The 25719-nt window shown below is 41.2% G+C and overlaps 2 protein-coding genes across 5 annotated transcripts in view; one reads left to right on the top strand and one right to left on the bottom strand.

The window, feature by feature from the left end:
* LOC310881028 (transmembrane 9 superfamily member 2-like) overlaps positions 1 to 5770 on the bottom strand; it is a 32022-nt gene extending 26252 nt beyond the window's left edge. The window contains exons 1-5 of one of the 2 annotated variants that reach the window (XM_083797729.1): positions 5505 to 5770; positions 4952 to 5019; positions 3502 to 3595; positions 1668 to 1795; positions 1316 to 1445 (exon numbers count right to left, since the gene is read on the bottom strand). In XM_083797729.1, the coding sequence (XP_083653855.1) occupies positions 1316 to 1445; positions 1668 to 1795; positions 3502 to 3595; positions 4952 to 5019; positions 5505 to 5621 (537 nt within the window). In that variant the 5' untranslated portion in view covers positions 5622 to 5770. The remainder of the gene's footprint in view (positions 1 to 1315; positions 1446 to 1667; positions 1796 to 3501; positions 3596 to 4951; positions 5020 to 5504) is intronic. The other variant, XM_083797730.1, reaches the window with a different exon arrangement.
* A 3883-nt stretch (positions 5771 to 9653) lies between these two features.
* Positions 9654 to 25645, top strand: RBMX (RNA binding motif protein X-linked). Of its 3 annotated transcripts, XR_014572065.1 has the most exons (10): positions 9654 to 9935; positions 11290 to 11416; positions 11607 to 11713; positions 16997 to 17168; positions 18236 to 18352; positions 18716 to 18830; positions 18949 to 19074; positions 19166 to 19254; positions 21896 to 21982; positions 24219 to 25645. XR_014572065.1 is itself a non-coding variant. In XM_083797732.1 (9 exons), exons 2-9 carry the CDS (start codon positions 11308 to 11310, stop codon positions 20061 to 20063), a joined length of 1143 nt encoding a protein of 380 aa, XP_083653858.1. In that variant the 5' UTR covers positions 9654 to 9935; positions 11290 to 11307; the 3' UTR covers positions 20064 to 20360. The 3 variants fall into 3 exon arrangements, 2 of the variants coding, with proteins under 2 accessions (XP_083653858.1, XP_083653857.1); XM_083797732.1 differs by lacking the exons at positions 21896 to 21982; positions 24219 to 25645 and adding an exon at positions 19756 to 20360; XM_083797731.1 differs by lacking the exons at positions 21896 to 21982; positions 24219 to 25645 and adding an exon at positions 19756 to 20360 and having other exon boundaries at positions 19151 to 19254.
* The last annotated feature ends 74 nt before the right edge of the window (positions 25646 to 25719 follow it).

Below are 25719 nucleotides of genomic sequence, written 5' to 3'. Positions count from 1 at the left end.
TAGTTCTGACACTGCGTGATAACAACCTCTTTTCTGCCCCATTTTGAAGGGATAATTACATCTTCCAAAATAGTTATTTAGGTATACTTCCTGAGGAGGATGATATTCCCCAACTCAGTCCAGAGATCAGTCATATTCCCTGTGCTAGGTTCTTATTTGCCCAGGTAACAATTCTTTCTTCTACTGCTATGCTTTGCAACATTCTCATTGCAATGAGATGCTACAGACATAAAACCGAAGCTCGGTATTGCAGCTACGCTAGCAAAGCACCCACACCATAGCTAGCACACCCATTGTGTACAGCATTTCATGGATATACCATACAAGCTCCCTGAGCACTCACTGGGAAATTCAACCATTGCCACTTATGTATGAAGCTCAACCTACCAAAAAAAAAAATAAATATTTTTTTAAGTTGCTGACTTTGCCACAAACATTTTCCATGTACCACATAGTTTCCAAGACAGCATACACCAGTATCAATGTAACATAAAATCAATCTTCTCCGTAACCCTACGGTGTAACATCACAAAGTAATAGAGTTGAACACCTAACTACAGCAGGTTATTCAAATCACTGACCATTTTCAGAGTTAAGTGAACATGCATGATAAATGCATCACCTGTGAATACAAACAAATTGACTGCACTACATACAAGCAGTAAGTTATGTGGCAGAGCACAGCCACAGCAAACAGCCCCCTCAAGAGGGTGGTCCTCCACCTCAGAAGAACTGCATCACTAATATATGTAACAGCAGTAGTTCACCATACAACTCCCAGGATGAGTGACACATTTCAAACTGTTGTGAATATAATTCTTTTCTCTATCACAGCTGTGTTATCTTCCAGCCATCTGGGAAAAATCCTGAGATATTTAGGTTGTAAACTGTGCTAGACATAACTTCTGCAACTAGAGCACTGCTCATTTCTAGATCTTCACTAGACAGCTTGTATGTGAAATCCATAAAAGGTCTTGCACACAGATACAATTCAAGTTGGGTGGACACAGAATTAATAGGTGCGGGGATGGATACATATGATATTTCAGAACAAAAACTCTCAGTTTTCTAGGGCATCAAAACAGTTATTTTATAGCATCATGTAGACAAACAAGCATACAAAGTGTCTTTTTGGACACTTGTATCAGTGAGACACTGCATACAAAAGAAGCGTTCAGTTTTTTCAGTGCCCACATACTGAATATTAACTATACTTAGGAGGATACCTATTCTTTTTCAGGAAAACAAAGCTTAAAAATAAAACTCTCAATGAAATTATATCTACTATACTAAAGAAAAAAGTTCCACCACTTACATTTATAACACAAGCATCTTTAACTCTACCGTCTGGAGTAACAAAACATCCTATTGGGAATCCTGGATTACAGTACTTTTGTCCATCTTCCACATCATAGCACCATGTTACAGGCATGTTATCAATAATCCTATAAAGAAATCATCAAAGAACAAGTCCTCAGAAGAGATGCACCTTATTTCACACTGACATTTAGCATCCATGTAATGCACGGTTTTCAGTAGCACCCAGAAGATGCACAGTAAAGGACAACAATCAGATAGAAGAAGGAAGAAAGCAACCACTTAGAAGAAAAATAACGTGATGCTAAAAAAGGAACATGAAAAAAGCTCAAGCACACATCTCAGCTTACCAGTGATGTTGATAGTTCAACTGCATTCCTTTCTTCAAAAAAGCCAGCTTGCTTCTATCAGCACTGTTTTCTGGGTCATAAGACCTTGTACAAACTTTCTTGCATGTTTCCTGCTTCTTAAAAGTGAACTGGTATGAAAGTACATAAAAAGAGTGACTTAAGTTTTGCTTCAATAATCTGTCCAGACTTTTCTCACGTAAAGCTGACTTATTCGACATACATCCTTGACACGGAAGTTTGAGGCAGAATTCCCCATACAATAAATTGCTTTAACTAAATTTCAAGAGTTCTGTATATCTGGAAACTGTATTCCCCTTTCATGTTGCTAAACGTCTACAACAGCCCAGATAAATTACCTTCAGATGATCAACATTTTAAAGTTAGCAGAAAAGGTATTGCTTTCTTATTTTAACAGTTTATTTTGACAGTTTCATCATCTGTTACACCAGACTTTTAACTAAATCTTTATGGAATGTTCTGCTTTAATTTTAGCTGTGTTTCCCCATGATTAAGTTATCAGACAACACTGCCAAAAATGCAACATGTTGCACAACGTCTATGCTTCAAGGGCAGATAACACCTAATGCTAACATGCTCACATTTGTATATCAAACTGGTATTCTAACCCAGTTAGAATTTACCTGTTACTGAGCTAACATAACTAAGACCATGACTGAAAATTCTACCATATCAAGGCTTAAGTGCTAAGCAATAACAGGGCATTTTTTAATTACTGTAGTATACAGCCATTTCAAAGACTTAACTGTTACAATTCTTAAACTACAGGTATCAAACCCAAATGACACATCGTACTTTGTATTTAAAAACTTCTTGCGGTTAGCAGTCGCATGACTCAAAACTACATTAGCTCAGAGAATCAAGGAGAACGAGACCTCTAGGAGTAGTTTACACAAGGGAGGAGTCATCACCTTCTTAACAGTCCTATGAAAAGATGTGACTAGGTCCCTAATGACTGAGCAGCAGTAGACTCAAACTCTGCTGCCTCATTGTCTCACAGAGATTTGGATTATCCAGTAACCTCACAGACAAGCATAGCCCAGTTTTCAGTTTAACCAACAAATCCCAGTTTGGAAAGCCAACTTGAACAGCATAGTTTTCAAGCGTTAAGAGCCACAGTTTGACCATATCTCCTTTATTGCCAATAAATTTCCCAATCTGATTGGCCAGTACTTGACAGATGCTACTTTTTTGTCATTGGTAACACAGTGCACAAGACAGAAAAATACCTAATCTACGGAATACTTGCACATCTTTATTTTATAGAAGATTTCAAATGGCATGCTTCAAAAATGAAAATGTTGGTTTTATACAACAGATTTTAAATGCATACAAGCAGGGAAAGCTGGAAACGAGCCCCAGCTTGGCTTCCCTTCCTACTCTGGAAGTTGCCTGACAGCACAACCAAGATATATGAGAAACATTTCCTGAACCAACAGTTTATAGCCTCCTATATTACAGCTCAAAAAAATAATGATTTCAGATCACCTAACACTCTAGGCTATACAACCAGCTGTTCCAGAACTAATTAGTTTCTCGATTCCTCTATCATAGAGAAACAGGAAAGAAGAGTGATTACTGGCTCACAGCTTCCTAACTTTAATTAGCCACCCTTTGATGCTTTTGGAACTGGAAGGATTTCTTTTTTGTTCATTTTTATTGCATAAACTGTACAAAGTTTAAATGAAAAACGAAAACAAAAAACCCACACAAACATTAATTCTTCAGCCATGTCTTCAGCTATATCTACGGACTACAGCCAACAAAAAGAGAGCTATCAAATTTAAACAGGATTGTATTTAAGGGATGGAACAACCTTATATGGAGATGATGCTATCCTCTCTCCAAACAGCACTTGCCCAAGATTTTCAGATGGTCTTTTCTCTTCCTTATCTTGACAGAAGTCAAAACTGGAAAAAAAAAAAAAAGTAGAAAAGATAACCTTTAATTTTTAATTAGTATATAATTGTAAATAATAGCCTAAAACAATTTCTTAAGTTTTGTCCTTAGCATTGCAGTTTTCACGTTTCTTTCAGTAGGTCTGAAGCTGTTAATAAAAATAGAAGTGCTTCTGTATATACTAAATAGAAATATTCCTATCTGATGTCACTTTCAACCAAGATATTTCAAAGGTAAAGTATATTTAACAAAACAGGTGGCTTTTAGTCCAAACAGTCTTTTCAAGTAGAGTTTAAACAAACAATATCATGTTTCACATTAAAAAAAAAGAACCTGTCACAGACTGTCTGCCCATTCTCTTGGAAAAAAAAAAAAAAAAAAAAAAACAGAAAAATAACCACCCCCCATTCTTAAAGGGGTTTTTACAAAGATTCTTTAATATGAAACATGTTCCAAAGAAGGGAAGTACTTCCAATATTAATGTGCCACACTGCTAAATGCCATTCACCAACTCTTTTTGACTCAATGTAGTCTGAAACAGCTGAACATAGGAAAGAGAATATAACCATTCTGAGTCTTTATTATTTAAACACGGTCAGCAGTAGCTTATGAAAAAAAGAAATTCACTTATCTTTGCTGAATAAGTACTTTTCCTCAATGTGTGGGCCTAAATTCATTGGCTTTCATAAACTTTAGTGCAAATAGAGATATTGTTGGCTTTTTGAGCTAGTCTGTGGCCTTGTTGCTACTGTTGCATTACACAGCGTTAGAGCTACATTAACAGCAAGTTTCTCTTTTCTCTATGTTAAACAGCAAGGCAATTTTATTGATCGCATATAACTGCTTACTAGAAGTGCTTTTGTAGGTAGTTACAGTATTCACCAACAAGAATCAAAGTGAAAATAAAACCCAAAAATTACATACAGAGCTTTGGCGGTAAAAGAAAAATAACAGCGACTCTTCTTTCAGTTACTTTAGTTGCCAGAAACCAAGAACACAAAGATCCTGTCTTCCTGGATTTGACAAATAGGAAGGAGTTTCAAATGTGTCAAACAGTCTATGCTAAATCTAAAACTGAGCTTAAATGCAAAAAAAACTGTAGAAACTCAACAACCTCATCTTTAACAATAACAGAAGGTGGTCAGAGGGCACAGGGTTGGCCTTCATCCTTTCCACTCTTGCATTTTAGTCCTGCTGATGAGTACTGGATTTGCTCTGCTATCTGTACATCCAAAACAATCCTTTCTCTACATCCAAAACAAGGCTTACAAGAAACAAGAGTACTTGTGTTATGGGTTGTATCACTGCACTAAGAACAGAGAACAGGCTTTCCAAATGCGTCTGCAAGCCTGTTGTGATGTACTTACGCATCATACTCATAGGGCAGAACCGATTCAACCGAGTCCAGTCTGTTCACAAAGAGCTCGATTAGTGACTGAAACGGAGAAAAGAAGTGTGAAAATACAAATCTGCAAAATCAGACGCACGGCCAACACGAAGCGCATCACCAACTGTCAGGAGCTAATCAAAGTTACAGCACGGCAGAGTTACTACACTCTTCTGACAGGCCCCGACCGCAGCGCTGGGCCACGCCACAGACAACCCCCAAGAGCACCACCACCACAGGAGGCTGCAGCAATGAAGGGAAATTTGATTTTTTCTTGAGTAATGACTGAAAAATTGGGCGGGAAAGGGAGAATTCTGCCTCCCCGGGGGAAATGCCAGGTGTGCCGGGGAGAAGGCGGCGGGTGTCACTCCCCGGAGCAAAGGTTGCCTCCCGAGAGGGACCGGCCGGGGCTCACGCCGGGCGCCCGAAGGGTTCCTCGGCAGCCCCTCCCGGTCGCAGGAACCCCGTCAAGCCCGCTCGGTGCCTCCGCATCCAGGGGGGAGCCCCGGCGGGCCTCCCGCGATGGATCTCACCTTGCAGCCCTCGCTCTCCTTGTCGTCGTCGCAGAAGCTGACGGGAGCCAGGCCGGGCAGGTAGAAGGCGGTGCAGAGATGGGCCAGCAGCAAGACGCCGGCCGCCAGCAGCCTCATCTTCCAGCCTCAGGGGGCGAAGGCAGCATGAGCCGAAGCGGCAGCCCCGACTCCCGCCCCCCCCCGGCAGCGCCTTGCGGAGGCAGCCCCAGCCCAGGCAGAGGCCAGCAGCGGCGGCGTCACAACGGCGTTGGGGCCGCGGCGCCTGCGCGGTGCCGGGTGAGGGGCTGGGCGCCATCTTGAGGTAGGGCGCTGCGAGGCGCGGCCGCTCCGCTCCTCACGGAGGTTGGCGTTACTCTGGGACGTTTTGGGGGAAGCGATTTCTCTTCTTCCTCGCCTTCCACGTTCACTTCAGTTCTTGCTCTAAGAGCGTGGCTCTTACCCCTCTGCTGGCACTGGGTTCCACGCAGCTGAACTCTGCAGTGCTCCCTATTTATTTCCAGTTTCACGATAAATAGAAAGGTGCTCTTTTTCCTAAAGCCTCCTCTGGGTGATTAGTACCAGAACCTCTTTCCAGGTTCTAGCCCCCTGCATAGCAGAGAAAAACTTAAATTAGATCTTTACCAGCTCAGAAATTAGGGGTGGAAATCCCAGATATTGCAACCTGTGGTTGCAACCATCACTTTCAAGAATTCAATGTGGTGGGGTTTGTAGGGGGAGCAGGGGGATGTTGTTTGTTGGTTGTTTTTTGGTTTGGTGTTTTATTTTTGTTGTTTGTTTGTTTGTCTGGATATCCGGTTCATCAGCTTGTGATGCTTACAGCCAGTAACAGTGGGATGCACACCAGCTCTTGGCGTTGCCTGGCTCCTTCCCGCTACAATGCAGCTACAGCGGTGCCACGAACATGGTGTCAGGCTCCAGGATCGCCTGTTCAGGTAGCAACGGCAGGAGCAGTGCTCGGGGGCAGCTGCAAAGCCTGTCTGAGAAGCAGGGCATGTGAAAGCACGGGCTGCAATCCAAGCTCCATGCCACTATGGCAAGACGTAAACTCACTGCTGAGACATTAAGCTAAAAGTATGGCTGTTGATACAGGGTAGGGAATGTCTCCATCTTCCTTTCTGTAATTCCTGTTGGGGCAAACTGTTGCCACTCTGGTTTCCAATCTATCTATTTGCATTTCCCATGCAAAACTATGTACAACAATTTTATCCAACTCGTAAATCAGTGGTGTGTTGCCTTTACCAAAAGGAGAAAGAATAAAGGAAGGGTAATAATTGCTTATCTCACGTGTCTTTTCTGTTGAATCTGGGGAAACTGAGTTGTCATTTCAGGAAGCTCCAATTATAGATCAGGGAATTGTGATCCACCTTGTATTGCTAATCTGAAAGGGAGCACAACTAGATCCCAAATAGGTTATTTGGGAGAAACACATAATGGAGTTGCGGTTTAGAGAAAGTTGACAAAGTTAATCCCAGAAACAACTGGTTTGTGCTGCTTTGATCCACTCGATCCTGAATTTCACAGAGCAAAAATACTGATCTTCTACAAATACCTAGCAAGTGACAGCTGCCCAGAAAATTGTTCTTTGTCATGGAAGTATTAACCTGATCTTTTCAGTTATTAGTTTTTGACTATATATCTGGAGGGAATTATGTTCCTTTTTTATTCATTCTGATTACATTTTCTGACATACTTTTAATTCTTCCTCTGCTCAGACATTTGGAAGATAACGCAGTTTGTTCTCTATATTTTGTTTCAGGCTTATTTGATTAGGTGTTGTACGTGCAGATCTGTTTCTGTGATTATCTATGCTCATTAGCCTGGTTTTCTAAAAATGAAGCCAAACAAACAAACAAAAACCCCAAAACAAGTCTTATGTGATCGGATTATTTTTGTATTCAGTAGTCCTCATCCCCCAGCTCTCCTGATCCTTTTATCTAGATTAAGCCCAAAGTATGATGAACTTGGTGAAAGGCCAGTATGTTTGATGAAAAAATGCAGGATCTAAAGGGGGATCCGAAGTACTGCCCTTCTGCATGACAGATTCACAGATTCACAGATTTCTCTAGGTTGGAAGAGACCTCAAGATCATCGAGTCCAACCTCCGACCTAACACTAAGTACTCCACTAAACCATATCCCTAAGCTCTACATCTAAACGTCTTTTAAAGACCTCCAGGGATGGTGACTCCACCACCTCCCTGGGCAGCCCGTTCCAATGCTTAATAACCCTTTCGGTAAAGAAGTACTTCCTAACATCCAACCTAAAACTCCCCTGTCGCAACTTTAGCCCATTCCCCCTCGTCCTGTCACTAGGCACGTGGGAGAATAGACCAACCCCCACCTCTCTACAGCCTCCTTTCAGGTAACTGTAGAGAGCGATGAGGTCGCCCCTGAGCCTCCTCTTCTCCAGGCTGAACAAGCCCAGCTCCCTCAGCCGCTCCTCGTAAGACTTGTTCTCCAGACCCCTCACCAGCTTGGTCGCCCTTCTCTGGACTCGCTCGAGCACGTCCATGTCCTTCCTGTAGCGAGGGTCCATGAATTACAGGTCATCTTTCCCTTTTCCAACGGACAGTAATATCATCCAGAAACTTTTACCATTTATGCTGAAAAGTTATCTTTTAAGTACATACTACAGTCCAGAGTGTTTGAGAGCTACCTTCTTTTGTATTCTCAGCAGATCTATGAGGTAGTCTGAAGCAATGTTGCTTTCTGTTCTCACTAACACATAGGGCAGTTGAATGTCAGTAACTGAACAGAAGGGACTGAAAAATTGAAGATAAGAATAGGGTCTGGTGTTCTCTTATCAGGATGTGACAATTATGTAGCCACGTGACTGTAACTGCACTGGGCAGAATGAATAGAGTCTGTGGACTCTGTGGCACCTCTGAGGAAGGACAGTCTGAAGAATGCCACATTGGTGAATACAAGACACAGAGGGCTTGGGCAAGTGCTAAGAAAATGGATGAGAATGTGCAGCTGGACCCATATTCTTTGTCTCCTATGACTGCCACAGGACAACATGGCCTGGAAAACTACACCACCACTTCCGATTACTTTGAGAAGCCCTAGGAAAAGCCATTGGTGACCTGATGCCACTGATGCAGATGCAGTACCAGAACATGGAACGCTCTGCAAACTGGCTCCTCACAGCTAACATCCAGCTAACATCCCTCAGTACAGAAAATCCATCCCTAGGAACGCACAGGGACTGGCTGCCGGCATCCTATTTATTCCTCAAACCTGAGATGAGGGAGCTTCACGGGGGGTTCTGAGTTCCCTGGTTTTTAACTAGTAGGATATCAGCATAGGAACCAGGTGTATTAATTTACTGCGATACATCTTGTCACCATTCCCTTAATGTACAAGGATGAGTTAGGAACTATATGAACACCCTAAAACATTCAAGGAATCTACAATTTCCTAGTTTTTGCATCTTGCAGAAATCAATTTAAGGGACCTTCAAAGAGTATGGATGACATTACTAATCCTGGCAACCAGCTAGCCTTTTGAATTTTTGTAAAAGATAACAAATTGAGAAAGCACTTACAAAATAGCTATCCAGTTTAAAACCTCACAGAATAAATAATCAGGCAACTTCCCTTTTGGTTTTGTCACTTACATTTTAAAAGCTAACAGAAAAATCAATTTTTGCTTTTAAATTAAAAGACTGAATGATATTTACACTGGGGTGACTCTAAGAAAATAGGCCTCGTTGACAGTTTAGATGAAACACAAATTCAAATTATGGAAACCTAGCAAATTTCTGTATGCACAGACTTCTTTCTGACTTTTCAGCTATCAAATTTACTCGGCAAAATAGCCACAATTAAACTTCAGGTATAATTAAAAGTGGAGTTAGTTGAAAGAGTGGAAAACTCCGTGTTATGAACAACAGATTTCATTTTAAACCAGGCTTGTTTCAGTTTACCACAGGTCTCTGAGGAAGGGGTATTGACATAAGCCTGCCATGTGACATACACATATATTAACTAACAGTGCATTGAGAAAGCTCTAAGTGTTAAACTCCCACACAGACACTTCCACGGAGTTTGACCCTACTGCGAGTTGTTTCCAAAGCAGCGAAGCGACCGCTCCGGGTGGCCCGTCCCAGCGCAAGGCGAGGAGCGGCCGCGCCTCCCGAGCTCAGGAGCCTGCAGACAAAGGCAGAAGCGCGGCGTGGCTGCAGAACGTGGCTCCAGCCGGGCCTAGAAAGCCCCGCTCCTACCGCACCCCGGGGCGGCGCAGGGCCCGGCCGCGGTGCTCCCGGTGCTCGCGGGGCCCGAGGCGGCCCCAGGGAGACCCCGGCCTCCCCCCCCCCCCCGCGGCGCCGCGTGCATCCGGGGCCCCGGCCGGCCGGTGACGTCAGCGCTATAAAGGCCTGCAGCGCCTTTGTTCGCTCTCATTGCGCAGTTGCGGCACGGCGGGAGCGGGGGTGAGTGCCGGCGGGCGGCTCCGGGGGCTCCGGGCACCGGGGAAGCGGGGTGCCGCCGCCGCCTGGGGGCCGGCCGCGGAGGGCGGCGGCGCGGTAGCAAGCGCGGTGCGTAGGTGAGGCAGCCGGGCTCCGCGCGGCCGCCGCTGCGGGCCCGAGGCGCGGCGGAGCCGGGCCTGGCCGCCTGCCCGCCCCGCGCGGCGCCGAGGGAGCAGCGCGGCCGCGGCGGGGGGGGGGTCCCAAGCGTGCGAGGCGCGCTGCGGCCGCCATTTTAGGTGCGGGGGTTCCGCGCGGGGTCCCGCCGCGGGCTCGCCGCGTCCCCGGGGAGGACACAGGAGGGGCGTGCGGAGGGACGGGGATGCGGTCGGGCTGCGCGCTCGGGTCAGCGCCCAGGCGGTCGTCTGGCGCTGGTAGGGAGAGGAGTCCCCGCCGGAGGTGGCCGCCATTTTGTGGAGGTGTGTGGAGAGCGCCGAGGGTCTGCCGCCCCCCTCCTTGTCCTCCTCCTCCTCCTCCTTTTCACAGCCCCGCCGCGCGGCTCCGCGGGACAAGGAGGGGGCGGCCCCCGCGGCTTTTGCGGCCGCCCGCGGGGCTGAGGGGGCCCGGCCCGGCCCCTCCGGCCCCCGGCAGCCCCCGCCTCGGGGGGCTGCTTTGTCTCCGCGCCCCGTGTGCGCAGGGAGCGGCGCAGGCCCTTGGTGCGCCCCGCCGCGGGCTTTCCCGCCAGCGGCCCGCAGGCGTGCGGGTAACGCTCGGCCACAGGCGCCAGGCGCTGCGCCAGGCGTTCTGAGGCTGTGCTTTGTCTTTGTTCTGGTCTCTTCCCACTCCCCTTAGCCGCGGCCTCCTTGCGTAGGGTTGCGGTGATGGAGTGGTAGCCGTTCAGGCTGATGCCTTCTGTAGGCCGGGACTCTGGCGTAGCCTCGATGTTCTTAAAATAACTTAAAAGATTGTGCTTAATTCGGAGTATTGGCCCACCTGGCTTTAAATTAAGTACTTTGGTTTTATCGTGACATACTAAGTATATTTATTGGAAAACTTGTGGTAGGGCTTAAGAGCAACTGCTAGGATTATTATCAAGGGCAAAAAAACTGCTTTTCCATGTTCCCCAGTATTATTTGATGTGAAAACTGTTTTCATCAGTGCTTTGCTTTACTTCTCAAAGTTGACTTACTCTATTCGAAATAGCTATTTGCCTTAGCCTATTACTTTTTTTTTTGTCCGTTATACATCAAATCTCTTAGTTGACATCCTATTCAAGGAAAATTTCCTTGAATGTATGAGGAAAGTTGAATATTCCATGAGGTTGTCTGGAAGTCTCTTTTAGTTTAATGTTTTGTTAATGACACCTATATGCTTTTAATAGGTCATTTGTGGCATCAAAATGGTTGAAGCAGATCGTCCTGGAAAACTGTTCATCGGGGGCCTGAACACAGAGACAAATGAAAAAGCCCTTGAGGCTGTATTTGGCAAATATGGACGCATTGTGGAAGGTAAAAACAATAAAAAACTCTTGTTACTTTAAGATTAAAAAAAAAACTTGGCTGTGATGACTCTTTGGTGTTGATCATCTGAAATGATGATACCTTCGTGTCCTCTAAGAAGTTCTGAGCTTAAAGCTTAAATAAAGGCTGTGTTGTAACCTAATTATGGAAGAAGAATAACATAGCTTTATTTCCGCAGTCCTCTTGATGAAAGATCGTGAAACCAACAAGTCCAGAGGGTTTGCATTTGTAACGTTTGAGAGTCCAGCAGATGCAAAAGATGCTGCCAGAGACATGAATGGAAAGGTAGGAATTAAGATCAATTACACTTTGCTGTTGCTACTAACCAGAAATACAGATCTATGGAGTAAACTAACTAATAATAAGACTGGGAAAGACAATGGACTAGAAGATCCTGGAGACAAGTCATAGCTTTAAATATGTCAAAACATATTACTTCCTGGTAATCCTGGATATGACAGTAGAAAGTGAAGCCTGGCCATCAGTCAGTCATACTCTTTCAATTGGTGATGGATGGTTTTCTAGTAGACTGCTCTTCACTGTTTTCTGTTCTATGATGCTTTTTTAAACTGTATTTGAATGTAGTGCTGTAGAAACTACAACTTGGGGAAGTGACTTACCTGAAAACTATGAATGTTCCCCTTAACATGGGTTTAACATGACTTCCCTACTCTGTGGTGCATTGATGCACCCTTAATTTGTAGGTGTCCTTACGTATGTGAGTTGCATCGTCAACCCGCTTGGCATGTATGTGGAGCATCTTTCCAGTTACTGTGAAATAGCTTTGTAGTTAACTAGCAATTGAATTGCTTATTTACACCCTACAGTGGAACTACATGACTAACTAGAGAAAATACTAAATAATATGTATTTAATGTTTTTAAAAGACAATCAAACCTGAAAATTTGGAGCAAAGACTTATGAGATTAGCATCAGGGTAGCGTAAATTCCTTCAACAAGCTATTGTGATCTGTGTCTGTTCCAGGATGTGTTTGAAAAGCTAGATGCTGTAACTTAATGGTCAACAGCAGCCTATCTTCAAAGAGATGCTGTCTTTTTAGACAGTGCAAGCTGTCATCTCAGTTAACTTGAATTTCAATCTCTGGTCTTTAATGCATAATCTGAACAGGTCAGGTGTTAAGGTCATGCTGAATCAGCCTTTCTGTAAGCAGTGCTTCTGGTGGTGCTTTCGTGTAAGGTTAAAAAAGCTTCTACTTAAAATGATTGAATAACACTTGGGTTTTTGATAGCTGTTGGTGCAAGATACTGAATTAAAAGAAAAATGTCCGTTATTGCAGTCCATAGGTAATGCATATAAATATTTGCACTTCTGGCAATAAAAAAAATCTTTTTCTAGTGTTCACAGAGAACGCATATAGTAAAATGTAGTTATTCCTTGGTTTGTGTTATAGTGGGCTGTCTGCTGTGTGTGCTTCTTAGTTCCTGTGTGCTTGAGGACAGTCTCATGATGGTTAGTGTTGCTTTCTTCAGAGACTTGCTTTGTCTTACTCAAGTTAGTCATTTTTCTCAAGGTGGAGAGTGACAAGTCAGATAATGTCCTTTCTATTGCTGGTCTAAACATCCTTAAAGGTGTACCTGTTACTGAATGTACCTCCCATTGTGTAGTTTGCTGCAGTTCTGAAGACCTGTTTACCTGCAGTTCTGAAACCCTGATTTCCTCTGAATTAATCATTCCACTGAACCCTCGCATACGGTAACTTGAAGCACCAGCAACTAACTCTCAGACTGAAAGGAGTTTAGTCACTAATCCTAGGAACTGTTTGCGGAGTGCACCATTTTCATTTAATGCCTCTGAAAATAAATCGCCAACTGGTCTAGATCTTTAGTACTGTCTTTTTGATCACATTGGAAACATTCATGAAAATAATGCTCAGTAAAGTAGCTAAATGAGATTTAATGCTTGTCTGAGATGTCTGTGTTGGACTGCACCATATGCATCACTCAAGAACTGCTAGAAAGTACTGCCTTGTGGGTCATCATTCTAATGGATTCTGTCTTCAGAGCTGGAAAACTAAACATGCCTCCATCTGCTTTGAAATCTGAACACTGAAGTATGAAAAGAATTTCCTCACTCAGGATTTGGCCAAGAATGACTGTTTACCATAAACCTTGTAGGTGTTGCTATATATCATTCCAATTCTGTAGTGGTCTAGCATGGTTTAACCATGGTTATGGAAGATGTGGAAGATGATTGGGAGGTAGCCTCTCGTCCTCATCTTAAGAAAGCCTTCTGGACAATAAGTGATGCTTGTACTTCAAAAAGACTCTGTACTCTAGATCTGAAGAGCTGTGATGCTTGAGGCATGCTGTGGGAAGAGATCATTCTAATCTGTCTGAAATAGAAGCTTCTCTTCACGTTTGGAAGCGATGGTTTGGAGTACTCATGAAAATTCCAGGCACTTCAAAAGACGCAGCAGCAGAAGTACTGTGCAGACAATAGTTCAAGCAGTCTGTAAGGAGTAAGTTACAGTCTAGCCAGGGGAGAAGGTTCTGTGTGGCCTGTGTGTAGCTCATTCTGTCATTCCAAGAAAAATCAAATTTGCAGCCAGTAGAAGAGGCTGACTTCAATGATTTCTGCAAGAGTGTATCTGCAGTTGCTGTGTTAGGGAGGGGGGTAGGGAAGAAAAGGGTTAAATAGCTCACTTTAAAATGGAACAGGCATAAACTAGTCTCAGCATGCTTGTTGAAAATTTTAGTCCTGAAGAAGGTCAGGAGATAATAGTTTTGGGGGAAGGGCGATTTTTTCAATTTAAACCTTCTCTGCAGAATTGGATCAATCTTAGCCTGAGTAGCACAGTAAAAATGTTAGAAGTATCTTATAGCGAATTCTTCAGGAAAAACCTTAATTGCATGGTAGTAAAGTCAACATCCTGATGTCATGAAATGGACCTGCTTATCTAAATACAAGTGTGAATACTCCAAGTATGTATTGAACATTCTATGAAGTAGGCTGTTGTGATCTTCTGGTTTTAAGTCCTGAGGGGAAAAAAAATCTATAATTAAAGAGAATATGACCTTAGAGAAACATCCGGGACAAGCCAGAGATAAAATTCCATTTGAAGACCTGCCAAGCCAGCTGGAGTGTGTTGAGATGTTGGAAGCAAATACTACAATCCAAATGACAGTCTAAACTGTACTCAGCACTAGAGAAGATTGTCTTCCTCTAATCATCAGAAACCTATTTCCCATTCTTCTGGTGAAGAATTGATACAATATGCAGAAGCTCGGCCTGATAGGAAACTACCTTCAGTTCTTGAATGTATTTGGTGGAAGGAAGCCTTCATGATGTGATGTCAAGGAACATGCAGAAATGGTGGAGTCACTGCAGCATCAATAGTAAAATCTTCCACTTGAGAGGGAAGCCCTATGTGATGTTAGGCTGCTGTTTCATGCAGGTTTCTTTGGAGCTCTTAAATTATGGCTATTGAAACCTTCCAAATACACTACATTTAACTCCTGTTGGAAAGGGAGCAATTTGCAGGACAGTTCTCTAATTCTGTTTGCTTGAGGTTCCCTGGCACAATGCAAAATGGTACAGGTTGTTCATTCCACATATGAGAGTTTTAATTATGATTGCAAATCTACTACTAGCCTTAGATGACTGTTCAGTAGACTTCCCTACATTCTAGCACCAAGGTGATGCCACTCAGTGGTGCCCGGATCATACTACAAATGCTGCTGTAACACTCTGAGTCAAGATTATAAACACCAACTAATAAGTTCATTTTGACAGCTTTTTTTTTTTTTGCTTTGGGCCCATTGGAAAAACAATTCCTTATTCTGAGATGGCTTGTCTGAGTTTTATCTCTTCAGTAAGATGAGAACTTTCTCTACTTGACCTGAAAACTGATAACATGAAAATGTTCCCTCTGCTTTAAAATAGGACAAACTTTGACAGATACCTTCTGGTTTAAAAAATCTTTTTGGACTTCAGGACTGCTGGAAAGCATTTTGAAAAAGAAATGTTTTGCCTGGGTAGGATGCATAGGTTCAAGACATAAGGAAATAGTAGAAGTCATTGGGAAAACTCTGCTCCCTATATTTAGAAAAGCAAATCAAAAAAAAAACGGACTTGGCATCCAGATACTCAAAACCCCATGGTAATGAAAAGTGGTGATATTAGGTTTCCAAAATTCAAACAAGCTATGAGGAATTTCTCATGAAATGGGACAGTAGCGGTTGTGATGGCAAAGTTTAAGGCTTCAAGCCTACTTTTTCCAGTTTTGAGAAGGATGACTGAGATATGAGATGTGATGGCAAAATTATGATATACAAACTAAGTTCCAGGGATTAGTGGTATTAATGCTTTCTCCTGGAATGTTTCAGCTTGTCATGCCACGTGTTTTTGAGAAACTTCATATAATTAAAAGACTTCTATTAAGTCAAAGACGAGACCAGTGTGATTTTGCTAATATTTTTTTCCACAATGGATCGTCAGACCTTTGGATATACACATGTTTTTCAAACAGTAGGTACAACTCTGGTGGCAGAATACATGAGCTACTGGAGTGGATGATTTCAGAAAGGGACAGATTTCAGTGAAGATTATTATTTTACCTCAGTAAGTAATCACCAGCAGTCAAGAATAACATACTACTAGCAGTCAGTTTTTGACCATTATTGCAGTAAAGAAGTGCAATTAACAGCACTTCCTTTCTAATTCATTAGGTATTGTAGCAGAGTCAAATATTTAACAAAAAGGCAAATAAACATATTTGCCAGGACAGATGTGCAATAAGCCAACTTCGGTAGAGCTTGTGATCTTGACTCTGTTCTGTTGACCAAATGTGAGGTGTCTGAAAGGCAATACAGAAATTTGATAAACTTAAGTTACTTGGTATGTCTTACTACCTGCTCATATTTGAGGTACAATAAGCTGGCTGCAGAGTTCCTGTTACTGCAGGTCTGTGCTCCAGAAAAAACATACACTTCAAAGAAAAGTCCCCTCTGCAAAAGCAAGTAAGAGTAATTTGTGGCAGTCACCTCTTTTTGAAAACCCAGCTTGAAACAGTAGAAAAGAGGGGTGAATTACCATACTCAGTCTGCTTTGTAGATGCTGAAATTACTTCTAAATACTTCAGCGATCACCGTTTAATCAGGACATCAAGCAAATGTACTTAAACGGCCTCCCCATTGCCAGAAACCCCAACTGAAGCTAAGATACCTTCAGCTTAATCCTGTAACTACTGGTGCAGTCAGTTTGGTACAAAAGTTCGTGGCAATTGGAAGTAAATTGGAGCTCATAAATCATATTTCATTTACAGAATAAATGACATGGGGCTGCCGTAGTCATTGGACACTTTTGTTTTGACTGAAAGTCCTTTTCGATGCTGCTCTGTATTTTTCATCAATACAACAAGAATGAAGTACTGTAGAAATAGGCCCAACATGCTGCTGAGTACGTGGGGACTAATACTGAAGACTGAAATCTGTTCTAGAGTTGCTCTAACTTTATAAAATGGAAGCCCTGTAATAGTGAAGCAAGAGGGGCTTAATTTAAGAAATACAAACATGACTGAGCAATAAGTAAAGCAGCTTCTTCTTTAGTCATTAGATGGGAAAGCAATTAAAGTGGAACAAGCAACCAAGCCCTCCTTTGAAAGTGGTGGTAGGCGTGGGCCGCCACCCCCTCCACGAAGCAGAGGTCCTCCCAGGGGCCTTAGAGGTGGAAGAGGCGGAAGTGGCGCAAGAGGACCACCTTCAAGAGGGAGTCACTTGGGTATGTATTTACCTATCTCATTATATACTTGGACAACATACAAGACAATCCCATTGGAAGATGACAATAATCCTACTGGAAAAAGCCAAAGAGCTGAATAGTGCACTCCTTGTTCATTATTAAAATGATGAAATATGATCTCGGCAGTTGAGTCAAATTTTTGATTAGGCAAGTACACCTTAAGAAAAAGGCTTTCAAATATGAAGATTCCCTTCTACATCTAACACTCCACCTGACTTTTGGCTATGAAAGAAAAGCAAAACTCCTGCCCTGCACGTGAGAAAGGAAGTTTTCTGGTATTCAAGTTGAAAAAGTGATTCTCTTCCACCAGGGACAGGGAACTGCCTTCTGTTCTTACGTAGAAAGTGGTCTAAACTCAGTGAACTGTAGGTGTTTAAATAACTGATCCTTCTGGGTCACAGTGGCAATTAGGGAAGTTAAGCATTACTTGTTACAGTGTTTTCAGATGAAGTTTTCTGAAGTGGAGGGGTAATATGCTACTTGATACTGGATGTTCTTTAACTTAGATATATCTTTGTTTAGAGACTTTTCAGTATCAAAATAGTCATTTAAAAATAAAGCAGCACCTGAGGTATAATGAGGGGAAAAATGGAAATAGTAAAAACTCCATTCTTGGAGAGTCTGTGTAGTAGGTCCTACAGAACCTCTGTTTCCTCTTTATGTAGGATCTTCTCTAGTACATCTTCCCAGGTGGCGGCTTTTTGTCTTTTGAGGACAATAACTTGTTCAGCATTTAAGCTGTGGCTGATGACAGATACCAGTTTTCTTTCTCCCTTGCATCACACCCTGTGGCTTTTGGTTCACTTCTGTAAGATAATTCTTAAAAGGAATTAAAGCCATGAAAAAGTTGATTTGGCATGCTCTCAATTCTGCCAGTAGTATCTAGTAGTGGCCAAAACACAAGAGGAGGGGTTTTTAGGTGCCTAAAATTAGAGGTTTGCTGTTGATGACGCAGTAGTGGTAACAGCAGTTATTGCAGTTCAGGCTTTTAAGGGTATACAGATGAGTATCACAGAAGTAACGAGGTGTGTGGCTTACCCTTTTAGGGTCTTCTCGAGGACCACTTCCCATGAAGAGAGGTCCACCTCCACGAAGTGGAGGCCCTCCACCTAAAAGATCTGCACCTTCAGGACCAGTGCGTAGCAGTAGTATGGGAGGAAGAGGTAAGAACTTGATAAATTATGTTATTGCTTAGTCAGCCAGCTTGCAGTACCTTAGTCTTCAGAAACTAATGCAAATCATTGATTTTAAGTTAAATCTGTTGTGGGCTAGTGCATTCTCTTTACTAATCTGTCAGTTCTCTTATTTACACCACTTTGTAGCTGTTTGTACAATTTAGTGTGATTCTAAAGATGTTCCTGTTAGTGCTGCTTTAAAACTATACAAGCAGAAATGTAAATTACTGCAAGGTGAACTACAGATGGTATTCCTAAATCACTGTAAGCTGTTTGCTAATACTGCCTTGAGGAGTCTTCTGTGTGTTCAAGTGCTAGTTAAATTCTAAAATTTGGGTTGCTTCTCTTAAGCTCCTGTGTCACGTGGAAGAGACAGTTATGGTGGTCCTCCACGCAGAGAACCGATGCCATCACGAAGAGATGTCTACATGTCTCCAAGAGATGATGGCTACAGCACTAAAGACGGGTAAATTTTCTTACTAATTTAGCTTGGCTTAATTTTAAGTTCTTCTAGGAAGGATTTTGATCCCTGATAGTTTCAAAGCGTGACATGTAGTTAACAACACAATTCTTGTTCTTTGTAGTTACTCAAGCAGAGATTATCCCAGTTCCAGGGATACAAGGGACTATGCGCCACCTCCACGGGACTACGCATATCGTGATTACGGTCATTCCAGTTCACGTGATGAATACCCCTCGAGGGGCTATAGGTATCTACTACTGGATTTTTGTCCATGTCCTTCTATTTCTGCTGTGGTCCAGCTGACTTATACTAAGTCTCAGTAGTCTTTCCTCTTACAGTGATCGTGACGGATACGGTGGTGGACGTGACAGAGACTACTCAGATCATCCAAGTGGAGGATCCTACAGAGATTCATATGAGAGTTATGGTAAGAATTCATTTTGAGATTCACATAGTAATTTTTACAGGTGTCATTAAAATTTGACTTTTACTAGGTTGCTCATGTTTTAGGGGGAAGTGGCACGCTTTTTTTTCCCCTACAGTGAAAGTGCAGTTGTTGGTTATCATTTGATCGTCTTGTTAAATAAGCTATAAACTAAAGAAGCAAAGTCTACAGTTCAGAATTGCAACTATCTCTGGAAAATGTCTGAGTTTCTTCTCTAAAGTAACAAGCTGTTCTGGAATACCCAGTAAAGAGCCTGCCTGAATAAACACCGTCTGCAGTCCTTCAAAGTCTTTAAATCCACTCACTGCCTGATACTCAATTCCCACTTTAAGTACCCTTAACATGGCAGATTATATAAAGAGCATCTCGATACATACGAAAGAGTAACAGTAAACATTTAATACAGCAGTTCTGTAAATTCAGATTGAAATTGTTATATATAACTTATGGTGTTGCCATATTACCTGACCATTGACCCTGCAGGTAACTCACGTAGTGCTCCACCTGCACGAGGGCCCCCGCCATCTTATGGTGGAAGCAGTCGATATGATGATTACGGCAGCACACGTGATGGATATGGAAGCCGAGAAAGTTACTCAAGCAGCAGAAGTGATGTCTACTCAAGTGGCCGTGATCGTGTTGGAAGACAAGACAGGGGTCTTCCCCCATCCATGGAAAGGGGCTATCCACCGCCTCGTGATTCATACAGTAGTTCAAGCCGCGGAGCACCCAGAGGTGGTGGCCGTGGAGGAAGCAGATCTGACAGAGGTGGAGGCAGAAGCAGATACTAAAAACACTCTTAAATTTTTTTGGACCAAGATAAATTTCGCAAACAAAAGTGGAAGTTGTTCTATCTTTACTACCAGAGGACTACTAAAAGGAAAAGTTGTTTTTACCTTTTTTTATTGTTGCCTGTTAAGTTTTCCCCTCCATGACTTTTATGCTTTTGTGAAGAAAAGTTAAACCAATGTTTAATTTCATTTCAAAATTGTTAACATTTCTTTCAAAAGGCAGATGTTAAATGTATAAAAGTTGAGCTGTGTACTAGTGTTGTAATTTTCAAAGTAAAGTTTCCCTGAAATGCCACACTTCCCATCTGACTTTCCTCATGAATGGAATAAGCAGTTCTTACGATCTTCCACACAACATCTAACCATCTAGGATGGAGCTGGATTGTTCTACATATTCAGCATCTCATTCTTAAAGTATTGGTTGTGATGTGGAGGGTGGTGGGGATATTCCACACAAAGTTCAGTTTTGTCTAGAATTTGACGTTAGCGTTCCCAGTTCAAAATGCCTTCAGATCCTTGTATAAAGAAAATAGAGGATATCATTCAATTAACCTGAATGAAAAAGCAAGTGGATAATACTATTTTTTTGCCTTCATACTGTTCCGTGGGGAATTTAAAAAGATGTCCCCTCCAAATGAACCATGTACTTGTAAGTCAGCTACAGAATACTGTATGAAAAAAAGTAAAAAAAAAAAAAATAAAAATAAAAAGTTTGACCAATTCCATCAAAGAAGCTGCAAAACGATGCTTACTCATACTGTTTCAAATTTTTGCAACTCTGTAGTGTTTCACTTTTAAAGGAACATCTTTGATTCCAAAGGAGAAAATAAGATAAGCAAGGAAGTCTTTCTCTCCACTTCTCAAAGGCTTATGGCTTCATAAAAACAAGTGAAACTTTCAGCATTCCACAGCTGATTTAAAGCATCAAATGCCTGTGAAACAGCAAAGATGGTAAGCAAAGCAAACTAGTTTTTCAGTCTAAGTCAAAATTGAATCAAGTTGTCTTCCTCTAGTACAGTAAGACAAGCTGCACGTCATGGCAATGGAAGTGCTGTCTAGATTAAAAAAAAGAAAACGAAAAACTTCAATGCATTAGAAGTTCTCCAAATTCAACATTTCTTCTTGGATAAAAGCATTTATGGCACTGATTTTGAAACTAAAGACGTGAGAATGCAGCTCGCTATAGACAAAATACTGTGAAGTAGGGTTGGGAGGGGATATTTTGTGCCCAGTATCTTTCAGTGAAGATGCTTAAACAGGCTGCATATACTATTATTTTAAAAATAAAAGCCTTGTGAAATCAGGAATTGGTTTAGATTGACAAATACCATCTCGGCTATTGGGAGTTTGAAGCAAGCCATTGCAAACTTGACGTTTAGTTGGATGCCTGACTCTTTAGTTTGACACTACGTTACAGGGATGTCTAGCGCATGTGGCAGAACCTGGGGCAAGTTATGACTCAGGTAAAGCCACGAAGTTCAAAAGATGCTCTTGAATGTAATAGACATGAAGACCTCCAACTAAAAACAAAGCAAAAGCATTGTGCTACTGTTTAGTCCTCAGTAAATTTTGTCGTTCAACTTATGGATTTAACATGGCAGTGCACCATTGAAAAGGAATGAGAATCCATAAGCCATGCAACCTATCACTAAGTCATTCCAGTCCATTCCAAGCCAGTGAATCTTCCACCACTTAGAAGAGAAGTAGTAAAACTTGCAAGAGACTAATCTGCAAACCCAAGCTTGTGACTTGAAATGGGGGGAAGCACTGTAGGTTGACTTGCACTATAAAATGTACTCTTCTCAGTTTGTTATATCTTACTTTGATTGCAGGGTGATAATTTCTAGAAGATGCCACTGAAGTAATGCTGGTTCGTCTGTGGATGGCAGACATGAGTGGTGCCTGTACTAATAGAACAGGTAATTATTGTACTAATGAAGTAGCTGGATGGAAAATCTCTGGTGATTCTGTATTTATAGATTTGGGTGGATGGTCTTGGTGGCTAAATAATCCCTTATGATCTGTTGAAAGCAAATTTTGGTGGAGGCGGTCTTGCTGGGCTTTTTAATTGCCAAGTTAGGAATGACAATCTTACCAGCAGTTTAAGAACAGCAGATAATAAAATATGATAACAAGTCCATAATAAATAAAGATGTGGAGTTTACTTAATTAGCAATCTTCACTAAATTAAGACCAAAAAGATAGGAATACAAATAATAGATGTTGGTACAGACCTTTAATTGGTCTTGTTAAATATGCAGAATGTAGAATTTAATGGTTACAGTAAAATGTAGTCTTTGACTAGGAGTTAATCTCTGCAAGTGTCCTTGGATTAAATTGCAGGCTTACACTCATGTCAAAAATTGCTTTAAACTTCTTAGGTCAGTTGTACTACATGATTTCAAAGCCCACCACATTAAAGTTACTTTTCTCTGTGAGCGGAGGGACAAGTCGATGTTGGAATAACTGTTCAGACGTCATGTGAAAGTGTCACTGTTCTGTTTCTCTGATACTTACCAGGAAAAAAGAAAGCGGTAGTGGCTGCCCTGCTAACATAGCGCCCTGACAAACTTGTCCACTAAACAAACATAATTTTAAAAAAATGTGTGTAATGCCTTTTAAAAACTAGCATAGAGTGAAGGATACGTACAAGTCCTTTTTTCAAGGGCAGTACTGATGTAAGAAATATGTATATTTAGGGAAGTTTTCCAGAATTATTTTTTATGTGATTTTTTTATTAGTATTCAAAGTACTCTATAAATATAAGAACCTATTTGGCTGCTACTTTCAAGTACTGCTTTTGAGAACCAGCTTTGAAATGGTGAGAAGAAAAAGCTGTACTTGATAGTGTTGTTCATTTGACGCATTATTACTGATTTTAGGGAAGATCCATCTTGAACTAATAGGTTTTGTTGCATACTATATGGTATTATAATCTCAGTTTGCTTACAGTTTTTTTCTAAGATTCTATATACAATGTTTTTGTCAGAATATTACAGTAATATTTTGTACATGCTCCTGACAAATTCCTCTTTCATTTCAGAGTACTGGATTTTATTTCAGATAAAATACAGAAGCATCAAGTGTATTTTCTAATCCGAGTTGGAGGAAGCACATAGTTAAATAAAAGCTGTTACCTGGCCAGTTTAATATTTTGCTGTTACTGATAAAATCTCAATGAACAAAAAATGGGAAAATACATGATAAATTAAGTTCTTTTCCCACCCTTCCCCACCTACAAAAAATTAGGAGTCAGTTATCAAACTTAAAGTTTGAGGCTGGTCCAGGTCATGAATTCTATAACAGAGATGACAGCCTGTCTTTAATGTGCAGCATCCTAAGTGACTTTAAAAGGTTTTGCCAAATCATCATATAGATTGTGTCAGAATGTTTTCAGCTTCATAATACATATATGCCACGTCAGCTTCAATTCTCTGTATTAGTTGGGAAGTAGATGATTCCCCCCCCCCCCCCCCGATCTGCTCTAGGCAAATGAAAAAGCTCTCTAAAAATTTACTAGATGTGTTTTGTCGCTTACTAATGCTTAGTGTGGGCCATGTTGTAATTAATAAAGATAGCAAAAATAATAACACACTTTCTCAGCCTACTCTGCAGCTTATAAACATTTCCAAGTTTTTAACAGGAATTATGACAATCTTAGTCTAGGGAGCAGTAAATTTAATATTTAATAGAATTTAAGTGACTACTTGGCAGGAAAGGTAATAGTAACTTCCTAAAAAATACTAATTGTACTAGTTCAGGAAGCTGATTGCTTTTTTATCCTACGTTTTATTTAATTTATAGCACATTATTTATAATCTGTACCTTTGTGTGTACCAGTTTCTTAAAAGATTCTTGAGTGGTCAAAAACCAGTGGGTTTTTCTGGTAGACAGGACTTGGAGAGGACGATATAGCATGGGTGTTACAGAGGCGTTACTTGGTACTCAGTCTAGAGACGCTGTTGTTCCATATCAATAAAAATAGTTTTCAGATCATTTTAATTATTGTGGTTAGCTTCGGATGTATTTTATGATCCTGGGACAGTTTGGAAATAAGCCAAACGTATTTGTTGAATATACAAAAACAACTCAATTTGGCTTTTTTGTGTTTCTTGGTTTCTGAGAGTATACTAACTTGAATTTCCTTTTTTTCAGACTAGAAGAAGGCAGTGCAGCAGTGGATATGCTTGGAAAAGCGAAGGATAACATAAAGCAGCTGATAAAACTTGTCTTTTGACCATGGTGTTAACCAGTATTTGTTTTAGAGGGTTGTGTTACCATTCAGGGAATTGCCTAGTGCTTCTAATCTCTTGGATACAAAAACTGTTCAGATAGGTGGAAATCAGTTATTGTCTCTTGCAGCGAACATCTTCCAGGAGTCTCAGTGTACATGCATCAGTAGATTGTGCAGCAGAAAAATAATCCAGGGTATTTACATGCAGTGTTTTCCCTCTCTGATGAAAAATAGCCAGTTATATGAAAGTAAGTTGTAGTCACCTAAATTGCAAAGGACTAAATTGCTGCAAATTCTAGCTCACAAAGAAACCATCAGAAGTTTTACAGTATTCTTACATTAACAGTTTTATAATTGTCCAAGCCTTCTGGATTAGAGTAAGAAAGTGTTCATGTACTGAGATGATGTTAGTGATAAATCTCGAGAATGATCTGTTTTTACATGTACTAGGTTCTCACAGAACTCCACCCAGCAGTGCATCTCTTAACAGGTGTAGAATTCCATAGAAACGATGTTTTCTTCAGAATATTTTCTTGGTTTTGATGCATTTTTGTCCTAAATATGTGTTGATGTGCCAATGTATGTAAGAGTAATCCTCAGGCATTGGTATGTCATACAGAAAACTAACTTCACATTGACTTAGTCGTGGCTAATACAGTTTATAGTATTTCAACAGTAGACAAACTTTTCTCATTTAAACAGTTCTGTTACTATTGAGTAGCTAAGAAAGAAAAAGCATTTATATACCCTTTCTAGGCATTTAAAACTATCTTTTTTTTTTTGGTATAAGAGTATCACTAAGCTTCAGTTACAGACTGCAGACTCTAGTAGTAAGTCTGCCTGTATATAGCACGTAGGTATAATAATATTTTCCAAGGCTAATAAGCAGTTAAATAAAAGCATTATGTGTTTGTTCTTAAGAAAATCACATTACTCAGCTACACTTGCGTAGTAGAAATGTTTACCAACAAGTACTTTGTAGTGGTGGTGTACTGTTAAGAAGTGGTCTGTGGTCTCAGAGAACGTACCTTACTTTGAAAATAAATGGTCATACTCTGTAACAGTAAGAAGACTTCTTTTTCAGCAGTAGGTTATAGTCTGAGTACTGCTCTTCAGGATAAACCAGATTATAACTGAAAGCTAATGCAAGTGTATGAGTTGTATGAAAAAAGATTCATATGTATTGGAAATGTTACATAATTCACATCACTGGTGTTTTCTCATTAGCTCATGTGCTGTGTTTCAGACTTCATCATTGAAAATCAATGGCTTAAATGTAAAGCATTGTTGGGTATTTTCTTCTATGCAGAAAAAAGAGAGTTACATAAAAGTGACTTGTGTACAAACACTCTAGAATGTTTTCTTGATGTCTGAACAACGTTCTTAAATTGCTCCTGTTACTGATTGTATATGCTGTTTGTT

The sequence above is a fragment of the Anser anser genome, assembly GCF_964211835.1.
Source record: "Anser anser genome assembly, chromosome: 13".
Taxonomy (NCBI): domain Eukaryota; kingdom Metazoa; phylum Chordata; class Aves; order Anseriformes; family Anatidae; genus Anser; species Anser anser.
Note: the sequence above shows the minus strand (reverse complement) of the source record. Positions and strands in the feature narration are given on the sequence as shown.

Bases quoted from the DNA above. Each gene is read 5' to 3' on its own strand.
- RBMX (XM_083797731.1), top strand. From the start codon at position 11,308: ATGGTTGAAGCAGATCGTCCTGGAAAACTGTTCATCGGGGGCCTGAAC. The intron at 11,417-11,606 runs GTAAAAACAATA...TTATTTCCGCAG, and splicing joins ATATGGACGCATTGTGGAAG to TCCTCTTGATGAAAGATCGT. The intron at 11,714-16,996 runs GTAGGAATTAAG...CTTCTTCTTTAG, and splicing joins CCAGAGACATGAATGGAAAG to TCATTAGATGGGAAAGCAAT.